The following is a 12919-nucleotide window of genomic DNA, read 5'->3' on the forward strand; positions in this document are numbered from 1 at the left end:
GTTCGCGAAAGGTTGTTCTGACGTGACCAGTAATCGGCGATAGCGAGAACTTGTATCTGATTTCAGTGAGATTGAGGTAATCTAAGAATGCTTTAAATAAAGAAAACAGGATTAATCACATGAATTGTTAAGCAAGTTTATCTCTGGAGCTGTTGTAATATGCAGCTACGAGCCAATTCGTCTCGCATTAAAACACGGGGCTGTATACTCGCAGGCAAATGACCATCGAGTATGCTGATCACTGTCAGATTAACGAGACTGATTAATGAGTGATTTCGGTAATTCGTTGTGTGTCGGAGTCGGGATGCAAGACGGATTAACGGGTCTAAATAGCACTGATTTAATCGGTTCCCATCATTAGTATCAGATAAAGCTAATTGTTGGATTAACGAGTGTCAGATTAACGAGACTTGACTGTATTCTCCAACCCTGTATAATTTTTATAGTCACAGGTAGATCCAGTGCAATTCTTGCATGGCGTTCACTTTTCAGTTTCTATAAAAATGTGTGTCAGAAATTTAAATCAGCATCCAGAGGGTTAAAAACAAAAGTATTTTGACGGTTACATATTTACTTTACATACCAATTACACTGAAATATTTGTGGATGACTTAGTAACATGCATCAATAACATTTCCAAGATGGCAAAGGTTAGTGTCTGCTGACCAGTATGGTGTAAATTTCTGAACAAAAATAGTACCATGGCACTTTAGCTCACCTGCATCGATACAAGAGCCACTTGCTGACACTAGATTCTAAGGATCTGAACAAGCTATAATATCATCAAAAGAAGAAACATACTTGTAAAACTTCAGCTTCTTCAATCTCATACAAATACACTTCAAGAGAATTGAAGAGCATGGTCAAAACATAAAATGTGTGACTAAACATGTACCACATTTCAGTACATTGTAAACAATAAAAGGTGAGTAATTGCCACAAAAAGCCTGACATACTCAAAAACAGTTAACATTTATTGATGTGCATGAAGCCACATACTTAACCAAGTCGATGTTGAAATGATGCAGATTCACTTAGGGGTAATGACGAATCAGTGTCACACAGCAAATAGCAGGAAGTCTTCTTACAGCCTCAGGTTATGAACTTAAATGGCTGAGTAATTCCATTCAATAGGTTTTTCAACATGACTGCCAGGCTCGTGAACAAATGTAAGTGTGATCATTGGTGGGAAGTATGTGAACTTACAGCATTATTGGTCCAGTGGTTTCTGATATGTTTACAGAGCCTACACCTCATTTACAGCGATTAATCGCACTGTCTTAATCAAAGGTAAAAAATGGAACATGTTGAGCCACAATACTAACTACACAATAACTTATTTCAATACTTTTAGATACAAAATGGCTGAGAAAAGATTTGAACCTTTATAACTAATCAATTGTCATCTTTGATGGGAACATGCATGTGAAATTTAATCTTCATTGGAGTAGTGGTTTCTGAAAAGATGTTTACAGCCGACGATGCTGACGATGCAAAACAGCAGGCCATGACATAAATTCACTTGACTGTCAACCAGCTGACCTATAAATGGCAAAGTACATGCATATTTGGACAAGTCAAAATGAAATCCAGCTGAAAGTGTCTGGTGTAACCCCATGGAAGAAATGCATCTCACATCACAGCTATCTCTGTTGCATGAGTTTTTCTCTTTCTACCTTGTCTGGAACATTGCGGTCAGCATGAGCCTAGGTCTGTAAATGGCAACAGTTGCAACAAATGGATGGATCTGACTGTGAGCCTGGATACAAATGCTATCTTTACCCAATATTTGGCATGTTGAAACAAATAACTCGCACAATCATCTGGATACCAACTAATTTTTGTATGGAAGTAATGATATATGAGGAGACAAGGTCATCAATATCCCAAGCCCTCTGAAATATGTATGTTTGCTACTTAACACCGCATAGAGCAATATTCAAGCTGTATTGGGGAGGTCTAGATGAGAGATTAATGTCATGAGCAATGCCCCATGCATGTGTCAGCGTATGATGTCACACAATCAACCAGGTTACCGAGCATGACCACCTAATCCATTTAGTCTCCTCTAACAACAAGCATTGTTGCTGTGAATCCCAAAGGGTTGTATGATGTATATCTGAAGTGAATACAAAGTTTCATCAAGACCTATTGCTGCCTTGGAAAAGAATTACAAAGGGGACATCAATAAATACTGTCCTTTCTTTCAAAAATCAATTCTTCTCATGTCTAATTACTAAGTAAGCATGCTATGACAAACAAACATTATTTTAACTGGCACAGCAGTCCAATGACCAGATTCAAAAGTACTTCACATGAGTACAGGTTTTCCTATAAAATCATTATTTGGACTGGTACCATTAGTTGGTACATGTGAATGTTCTGATAGCTAAGTGACATTAAAACTGTGGCAAACAAAATATCCTTCAGAGACAGATGACTATGAACATGCCACGAACAAGGAGCATTTGAGTGGCATGTTGGTAATACCTTTTGACATCAAAGACATCTGGAAAGATTGCAAATTAAGGATGTTGTCAGCTAAACTGTCACAAGTGTCACCAAAATGTCAGTTAAATGCGGTAGGGAACATAGCTAAAACAAAGTTTCACACCATTTTGCTTGAATATAATTACCACAAACAAGCCATTCAACTAAAATGTATACCATCTTTAAGTGCATATAACCATTCTCTGTGTTTTAAGTTGTAGTTGTATTATTTTCAAGGCTAAGCTGGTGTTCCTTTCACAAATTAATGACTTGATTAAGCCTTTTCTTTGTTGCTGTTTGCACATGACAATTCAATTGACTACATTAGTTGGCAGCCAATGGTCGACAGCACACAAACTAGACCAGAATACATGCATTCAACAATACAAGACCTCATTCCCTAATAACGCTAATATGTAGTGACAATACATTTGTAAAGAAATAACCTTTTATTGACAACTTGTTATGAATAAAAAAAAACAAAAAACCATAGTGTGTGAGCTTATGTACTTTACTGTCAGATTCAAAGTATTTGAGGTTTTTATGCAAATTATCAAATAACTTCAAAACAATGTTACATGCTCATACACAATTTATTCATAAGAAAATGTATGAGAAATGAACCAATAACAAATTCGAACCAAACTCAAATGGTCAGTGAACCCAATTTCCATAATAGACAGACATACTCCAAAACAGTTAACATTTATTGATGTGCAAGCAAGCAAGGAGCAGCAGACTCAACCGAGTCAGTGTTGAAACGATGCAGATTCACTGAGGGGTAATGACGAATCAGTATTACACTCAACTTACAGGAAATAGCAAGAAGTCATTGTTTACAGCCTCACATAATGCAGCTAAAAGATCTTTCAAGTTAGTTTTCCTACATAAGTAGCAGTAGAAGTTGTCTCTGTTGTGATCAAGTGTGCAATTTATTTCAGACTGCGTGGCTGTTAGCAAGACAGAAGATTGCTGGATCCTAGCCTACCACAGAGTGGTCTGTTCACCATGAGCACGCCCATTCCTGTAGCCAATGAACATGCGTCTGTACTGCTGAAGGTTGGGGGTGTGAATCTGACAAGCAGCGTTGAGGACGATGGCAGTGTGACGAAGGACTGGCAGCTTATTGATTCTTCGGTGAGTCCCGATACGGTAACCAGCCTTGCAGAGCTGCTGCTGTCCGAACCTGACTTCAGGATGTCGGAGCAGCTCCATCGGTACCTTACTCCTGTGCTCATCATCATTGGAAACTTTAGTAATCTGTTGGCACTTCTTGTTTTGAGGAGAAAAAACTTGAGGCAACATTCAGCATGTTTTTATATGTCTGCGTATGCTGTTGCCAACTTGTTGGTACTAAACTTGGTGTCTGGAGTAGCCTGGTTATGTTACATTCTACAGAAGCCATATATAGCAACGCTCAGTGACTGGGGATGTGGACTGTGGACATTCATGGCCAATGTCATGATATACAGTGGGATATGGTTTGTGGTAGCAATGACTATTGACCGCTATGTTTTACTTTGCTATCCAAACAAGGCACTGACAATGTGCACAGTGTTTACAGCAAAGGTCTCTTCAGTGTTCATCATGATAGGTCTGGTTGTCATCAGTGTGCATGCAATGTGGACATACCAACTGCAGGAACATGGCTGTTTCATCCCCTATCACATGAAGGACCTGCATATCCTCATCTGGCCCTGGATGTCGGCTACTTTCTACTCCTATCTGCCACTACTGCTTCTCTTCCACCTTAACATCTGCCTGATGGTATCACTGTGCCTAAAACGCCATCGCTTACGCCGCACTATTCAAGCTGATGGTGGTGATGACTTTATTGTCATCACTCTCATCATTTCCATGTCCTTCTTTGCATTGGCTGTTCCTGCCACCATCATCAACCTCATCGATATCCATGCTCCAAGCTCCTGGCTGAATGCAAAGCTTATTGCTCAGATAGAACTCACAAAGAAAGTTACAGGATTTCTCTCAGCAACTAATCAGGCAGTATTGGGATATCTTCTCCTTATTTGCTCAAAAACTTTTCGCTCAGAGTTTGCTCAGTTTTTCAAAGACCTGACCATAAAACGAAGGCCAAAAGTATATGAAATGAGAAATATGAGTGGCAATGATGATTCCAATAGGATCCATGTTGAGTATGAAATCTGCAGTGATGGAAGCCGAGCTATCACCACAACGTTATGAAAGTCTCTTACACCTCCTGGAACTTCATAACAGCATTCAAACAAACATCCATGGCATTGTACAGTGTTGGAATGTGTCAAACATAAGGAATACAATCATGTGCTCCGTGACTGTGTGGCTGGCTCCCAATGCTGGCCACAGGAAGTGGGATGATGACCTGGTGTGGCCGGATCAGCACAGGTGTGTATCAGTATGATAGCGGCAAGCATTATAAAGACATAATTGCTGGTGCTAAAACTTTAAGTTGAAAATCAACAGACTGATGAGCATCAACCTCTTAGAAAAACCTCAAAACTAATTAGTGAATTTGTCGATCAAGATCCAATACAAAGAAGATTCATCACATGCATGCTATGAAAATGAAAGAAATGCCTGTGGTAAAATCAATTATTATCAACACATAGTGATAATTCTCCTATCTATATCTCTCAGAATAAGTAATTGTGTTTGTACACACAATCTGTATTAAGACATATTTTCCTTGGAAAATTGTATGATGCATGTCTTATGTCTTTCATCAAATGTTTTTGGTGTTGGGAAATTATGATATATATACATCAAACACATTTTGTCCTGATAGGTTCATCATCCCTGTGATTCCATGATAATGCATTTTAACAACTTTGTACTTCAGCTGCCAATGTTTTCACAAAATACATGTACAGTAGAAAGCTTGGCCTATAACAAATCCTTTTGAAATTCTTGAAGCTGAATAACATTTTTTAACTTAGGCCTGTTGGTTAATTCATCACTGAGATCTACAACAACTTCACACGACTAATGTCTGCACACAGCCTGTACAATCCTGTTCTTACTCAAATGAACTAAAAACTACCATTTCTATTAATTGATTTTAAATACACACTTTAAAAGGTGGTATGGGTGCTGATAGCGGTTTACTGTTTAAACAAGTCAGCTCAACGTGAAACACATTATTTTCCTTTCATTATGATAAAAAGGTTTATCCAGATGTGTTTTTTGCTGCCTTTACAATATGTGATAAGCATGAAACTCCCACAGCAAGCCCAGTAGAGGTGCAGTCCCACACAATCAATATGGAGCTGATGTGCCTTCCGCTCAACACAACTAACACAAGGATTGCAATTAACTGATGCACTCCAACTTCTGTATGGTAGACTTTTGTGTACATATTTTGTCTTATGTGGGAATTTGTCTCTCAGTCTGTGTATTAAATAAATTCACACATGTGATTCTGTGTCTGTCTCTAATTGTGTTGCATTGAATAACAATGTTAAAACATTCATTTCAGCTAATAATTGAGGAAACGTCCACAGCAATGTATTGACTGAGCCCAACATTCTGCTATTTATCTTGCATGTTTTCTTAAAAACTCCTCTATCGTCAACATCAGGGGTCACTAATAGATACGATGATGTACAGCTGATTATGATGATGCCATCAACAAGAATGAAAGAGCAGAAAAAGCTGTTCTTAAAATAATTAAACTTTAAACCCAATCCATTCTGTTTTCTTTCATATTTAACAGGGCAAGATATAAGTTGTAATATACTATAAGAACATATGAGGTTTTACATATTCTAAAAGATCTATATCGAACATATGCACATTCACTGACTTCGAGATGTAACCAAGATAATGTCATTCAACATCTTGTATGGAAAACCTTATGTGCAAACACTATCCCTTCCACTGGTGATCACAGCTTGTGTTGTCAATAAGATGATATCAAATAATATGAAATAGAGTGACATTGCATTTCTCTAAATTACCTGTTTCTATTTCAAAACCTAAATCACATGAAAAATCATCATCAGCTTGGATGCACAAAACATCTCCCAGTCAGGGCCACATCTACAGCCAGATAGGACGAACATCATTTGTTTACTCAGGCCACATCTACAGTCAGTAGGACCAACATCATTTCTTTACTTAGGCCATGTCTACAATCAGAAAGGACCAACATCATTTGTTTACTAAGGCCACGTCTACAGCCAGATAGGACGAACATCATTTGTTTACTCAGGCCACATCTACAGTCAGATAGGACCAACATCATTTATTTACTTAGGCCACGTCTACAGTCAGATGGGACCAACATCATTTGTTTACTTAGGCCACGTCTACAGTCAGATAGGACTAGCATCATTTCTACACTTGGGCCACATCTACAATCAGTTAGGACCAACATCATAAAAAAAATTATAAAATAGTTTTAATATGTTTCTATTGGCCAGAGCTGTGCATCTTTGATGGATCAGAAACAATGTCTTCCCACATGCATTATACATCATCACTGGCAGTCTTCCTATAAACAACGCCTTCTCACATGCATTATATACACCATCACTGGCAGTCTTTTTATAAACAACGCCTTCTCATGTGTATTATACATAATCACTGACAGTCTTTTTATAAACAACGCCTACTCACATGCATTACACATCATCACTGGCAATCTCCTTATAAACAACACTTTCTCATGTGCATTATACATCATCACTGACAGTCTGTTTATAAACAACGCCTTCTCACATGCATTACACATCATCACTGGCAATCTCCTTATAAACAACGCCTTCTCATGCATTACACATCATCACTGGCAATCTCCTTATAAACAACGCCTTCTCATGCATTACACATCATCACTGGCAATCTCCTTATAAACAACGCCTTCTCATGCATTACACATCATCACTGGCAATCTCCTTATAAACAACGCCTTCTCATGCATTACACATCATCACTGGCAATCTCCTTATAAACAACGCCTTCTCATGCATTACACATCATCACTGGCAATCTCCTTATAAACAACGCCTTCTCATGCATTACACATCATCACTGGCAATCTCCTTATAAACAACGCCTTCTCATGCATTACACATCATCACTGGCAATCTCCTTATAAACAACAGCCAGTTGAATGTGATGAAACATGACAGATGAAACCCTATATTTCTTGGACATGGGATAAAAGTATTAAGCTTCACAAAGTTCTTTTTATTTCAACCAATACCAGCTACTTGGTCTTCATCTGCCATACGATTGTATTTACAAACCTGAACTGTCTGTAGAATGTAGAAACTGTGTATGTACAGAAGAAAAGACACCTCTGAGGGTTTGGTTGAAAATGTAAACCCCGAGGGGGAGGAAACATCATTTTTCTGGAATATCATTTCAGATCAGTAAGATCATACAAGGGTAAATAAGAAAATGACAACAGAAGTTTATTTGATCAATGAATGTTGCCAAATATCTAAATACACAACAAGACATATTAATAACCACATGCAAACTGTATATCAAACTTCATAATGTTCATAATACTGTAAATCTGGAGACTAATGCTACTCCAAATTAATACGACTGCTGACCCCTAGAAAAATGCAACTCAATATCAATCCGGCTCCCCCCACCCCATCCCCAGTAGAATGATACATATCCTTGCCTTAATCCAACCTTACCTTAATCCAACCTTACCTTAATCCAACCTTACCTTAATCCAACCTTACCTTAATCCAACCTTACCTTAATCCAACCTTACCTTAATCCAACCTTACCTTAATCCAATCAAACAGCAAATGGCACCGCCGTAAAAACAATAAACAGTTGGCATTTCCGATATGGAAAATGTGCAGTGAGGCCGTCTTATTGTTGAGTCATTTTGGAGACATAAATGTGAAGTTAATTAAAGTGAGCAAAGACCACTCGCAATTTTCACATTTAATTCATGCTCGCTTTGATTTCAAGATTTACAGTATATTCAAAGCTGAATAGTGGGACAAAAGCTCAACATTACCTTTGATACACAGATCTCAATGGATAAACAATGTTTGTAGATATCATTGTGACATCATGCATCACAGCTGCATGAGGAATTGGTTACAAAAGACTGTGGGAATGTCCCGCCTATGTTACAACATTTATATCATTGTGCATGAAGGCAAAGATCACTTCCTGCGCACTAGTGTATTGTTTAAGTCATCCGGATGGCATTGTTGACCACATGTGGTTTTTATTGTGATATAATGGTGGAATGATGTCACACTAGAAACGATGTCATAGCTGAAGATTGTTGACATCTTTTAACAACTCTGGTTTTCCAAAAAGGCCATCATGATCAATGCATTTTTCTAAGTGGGAGCTCAAAAGGAAAAAGAGTTTGCCACTAGTGTGGCTATATCCCCCGCCCCTGTTGCAGAATTTATGACATAATTAAATCTAAACAAACCCTAACCTTTTTTAACCGAGGTGGAACTTGTCATGGAAATTGTAAAACAAGAGTCATCAGAAAGATGACAGATCCCCCCTGCAGCTGTCTGTAAAGTAACTACAAGTAAATGTGCAATTCTGTATGTAATGAGTCAAGAGTTGAATGTTCTTGAAGAAGCATACATTGTTTACCCACAAAAGATCCACCACGGTCACATCCATATGAAATGGAAAGTAAAACAAGTGTGTTTCTGTGGGTTTTTTTTATGCAAACTAGATGATGCTTGTGCAAAGTTTTGTGGAGAACTATCACACACTTTCTCAGTTCTGTTCAAGAAATGAACCCCATCCCAAATTGAACCTAACTCGAATTTGCTTCCGTGGAGACTGAAAACAGAAACAATTTAAAATCCTAAAATAGCAAAAGGCACCAGTTCAGTATGTAGTTTAAACCTATGAAAAGTAACATGGAGAAATATTCAACAGTTTTTGAGTTCTACTTCTGAAACTAACATCACTCACACAGAGAGCCAATGTCCAACATGTTTACATGAAAATATGAGGTGAAAAAATTGCAAAATAGCAAAAGGCACAACTTCACCACTTGAGTGTTATAAATGCAAAGTTTGATGAAGAAATATTTAACGGTTTTCAAGTTCTGCTCCGGAAACGATTCAGACAGACGGACAGACAGACAGACGTACAGACAGACAGACGGACAGACATGCCCATAGCTATATCCCCCCGCATTATGTGCCGCGGGATAAAAATATTGAACGGTTTATGAGTTATGCTCCGGAAACGAACCCTACCCTCACAGAACCTAAGTCCATCTTGCTGCAATGGAAACTTAAAAAATAAAAATTTCTAAAATTTCTAAATAGCAAAAGGCACCAGTTCAGCATGTACTTGACCGACCTGCAAAGTTTCATGAAAAAATATTGAACAGTTTATGAGTTATGCTCCGGAAACGAAACGTGATGGACGGACGGAGCCCGTTTCTATATCCCCCGCCAACTTCGTTGGGCATGGGATAATAAGAAATAATGGTTAATAAAGCAATTATTACACTCACATGTGTGTCATACTGATTTTATGAAACTTGTGTGGGAATTTTATTGTCAATATATTTAGGGCGCCAGATAATTTTATTGGTCAGTATATGCAGGGTGCCAGAAAATTTTATTGGTCAATTTATGCAGGGCACCAGATAATTATTTGAACCATTGAGTATTTAATCAAAAGTAATTATTCACACTGCACTTATTCACCAATGAGTAGATATTTTTTTTAATAATTGTGCTTAAAATGTTGTTTCAAATGACTTCTTATTTGTATCTGCTCATGTGCTGCTCCAATTGTGTAACATGTTTAATTAACAATAGGCAAAACATAGTTCCTTTCCATGCAGTATTCACTGCAGTTGAGTTCATGAATGTGTGATGCCTGCATTCAATCTGTAAATAAAGATCAGTGAGGAAACACAGATTTACTTGTTGAAAAACATTGGGTAATTATGAAGAGCGTTGTCATACAATTGGCTTTTTGAAATGTGTTATGAGTAATTGTACACAAAACAAAACTAATTGGGTAATAGTAATTTATGTTGTGTAGTTCCCCAAATTTCCCAGCTTATCTGGAGTTGTGTTTATGTCTAAATATCGTAATGTCTGTAATCCCACTAAACAGTGTAACATTCTCAACATCACCATACTGAAAAACACACATGACATATAAAACTATACTGATTCCCCCAAAGAAAACATCTCAATGTTTAAGTCAAAGTATTGTTTTTGTACTTTGTACATTTTCATTAAATGTTAATATGAGTGAATGTGAAACATAACTGTTTTTCAAATGGGTAACCAATCTCAAAATCATAACAAAAAATAACTTGGAAACTGACGGACAATACAAGTACATGCATCACAGCACATACAAAGATCTCACAACCTGATCCATATTATCTGGGTAAATTGACTACACATAGCATGATTGATTTCTCATGTACGCTTTCAAAGGAAAGCACTGAATGGGCGCAACAAAGAAAACAAGCTAGTCGCACCGATGTTGTCAGCTTTGTTTTACAATTCTATAACAAAAGGTGGCAATAAATGGAGACATATAGTTGACACTGTGTAAGCAATCATCTGGTTACATCCAGCTACTACCACACACGATCAGCAAGGTGTGTAAGCAATCATCTGGTTACATCCAGCTACTACCACACACGATCAGCAAGGTCTGTGAGCATCAATCATCTGGTTACATCCAGCTACTACCACACACAATCAGCAAGGTCTGTGAGCATCAATCATCTGGTTACATCCAGCTACTACGACACACGATCAGCAAGGTCTGTGAGCATCAATCATCTGGTTACATCCAGCTACTACCACACAGGATCAGCAAGGTCTGTGAGCATCAATCATCTGGTTACATCCAGCTACTACCACGAACGATCAGCAAGGTCTGTGAGCATCAATCATCTGGTTACATCCAGCTACTACGACACACGATCAGCAAGGTCTGTGAGCATCAATCATCTGGTTACATCCAGCTACTACCACACACGATCAGCAAGGTCTGTGAGCATCAATCATCTGGTTACATCCAGCTACTACGACACACGATCAGCAAGGTCTGTGAGCATCAATCATCTGGTTACATCCAGCTACTACCACACACGATCAGCAAGGTCTGTGAGCATCAATCATCTGGTTACATCCAGCTACTACGACACACGATCAGCAAGGTCTGTGAGCATCAATCATCTGGTTACATCCAGCTACTACGACACGCGATCAGCAAGGTGTGTGAGCATCAATCATCTGGTTACATCCAGCTACTACCACACACGATCAGCAAGGTGTGTGAGCATCAATCATCTGGTTACATCCAGCTACTACCACACACGATCAGCAAGGTCTGTGAGCATCAATCATCTGGTTACATCCAGCTACTACAACACACGATCAGCAAGGTCTGTGAGCATCAATCATCTGGTTACATCCAGCTACTACGACACGCGATCAGCAAGGTGTGTGAGCATCAATCATCTGGTTACATCCAGCTACTACGACACACGATCAGCAAGGTCTGTGAGCATCAATCATCTGGTTACATCCAGCTACTACCACACACAATCAGCAAGGTCTTTGAGCATCAATCATCTGGTTACATCCAGCTACTACCACACACGATCAGCAAGGTCTGTGAGCATCAATCATCTGGTTACATCCAGCTACTACCACACACAATCAGCAAGGTCTGTGAGCATCAATCATCTGGTTACATCCAGCTACTACGACACACAATCAGCAAGGTCTGTGAGCATCAATCATCTGGTTACATCCAGCTACTACCACACACGATCAGCAAGGTCTGTGAGCATCAATCATCTGGTTACATCCAGCTACTACGAAACACAATCAGCAAGGTCTGTGAGCATCAATCATCTGGTTACATCCAGCTACTACCACACACAATCAGCAAGGTCTGTGAGCATCAATCATCTGGTTACATCCAGCTACTACCACACACAATCAGCAAGATCTTCTCTAATGATCATCCATGCAAAGCAGCAGTCTGTTACACATTTTGTCACCTCTGATGACACAGTGGAATCAGTGGACCCTAATTTCTACAGGCTATAAGCCTCCTGTAGTTTTTCAGATAATAAGGCTTGATTGCTGTCTATGTGAATGTATGTATGACCTCAAGCTGCCATTACGGACTGATCATAGCTGACTCTCATATTGGCCCAATGCATACAAGCCTCAGGACATGTTTCTTATGTCTATTAACCTTACAACCTCAATTACATACTTTCACCTAAGCTACAGAGTATCGGGGAAAGTTCTTACCTCCCTACAGCTTAGAGGTGTGTGGAGAATTCTCCCCTGATGACCTACTGTACCATGGTTTCATTTTAAGGCAATGATAGCTGCCACAAGCAGAACCATCAAATATAGGCAAGGCAGCTGCCATCAATATGTTCCTATTCTTTTTAGAAATTGGACCACAAGGT

At 38.7% G+C, this 12919-nt stretch overlaps 2 protein-coding genes across 4 annotated transcripts in view; one reads left to right on the forward strand and one right to left on the reverse strand.

The window, feature by feature from the left end:
* LOC124120789 (type-1 angiotensin II receptor-like) overlaps positions 1–5903 on the forward strand; it is a 41473-nt gene extending 35570 nt beyond the window's left edge. For both annotated transcript variants that reach the window (XM_048398832.1, XM_046483651.2), the window contains exon 2: positions 3432–5903. In XM_048398832.1, coding sequence (XP_048254789.1) covers positions 3499–4692 — 1194 coding nt within the window. In that variant the 5' untranslated portion in view covers positions 3432–3498 and the 3' untranslated portion in view covers positions 4693–5903. The remainder of the gene's footprint in view (positions 1–3431) is intronic.
* LOC124120787 (ATP-dependent RNA helicase DDX1-like) overlaps positions 1–12919 on the reverse strand; it is a 386841-nt gene that overhangs the window by 173631 nt on the left and 200291 nt on the right. The window lies entirely within an intron of this gene.

This window comes from Haliotis rufescens, unplaced genomic scaffold (genome assembly GCF_023055435.1).
Source record: "Haliotis rufescens isolate VD_foot unplaced genomic scaffold, xgHalRufe1.0.p SCAF_19, whole genome shotgun sequence".
NCBI lineage: Eukaryota > Metazoa > Mollusca > Gastropoda > Lepetellida > Haliotidae > Haliotis > Haliotis rufescens.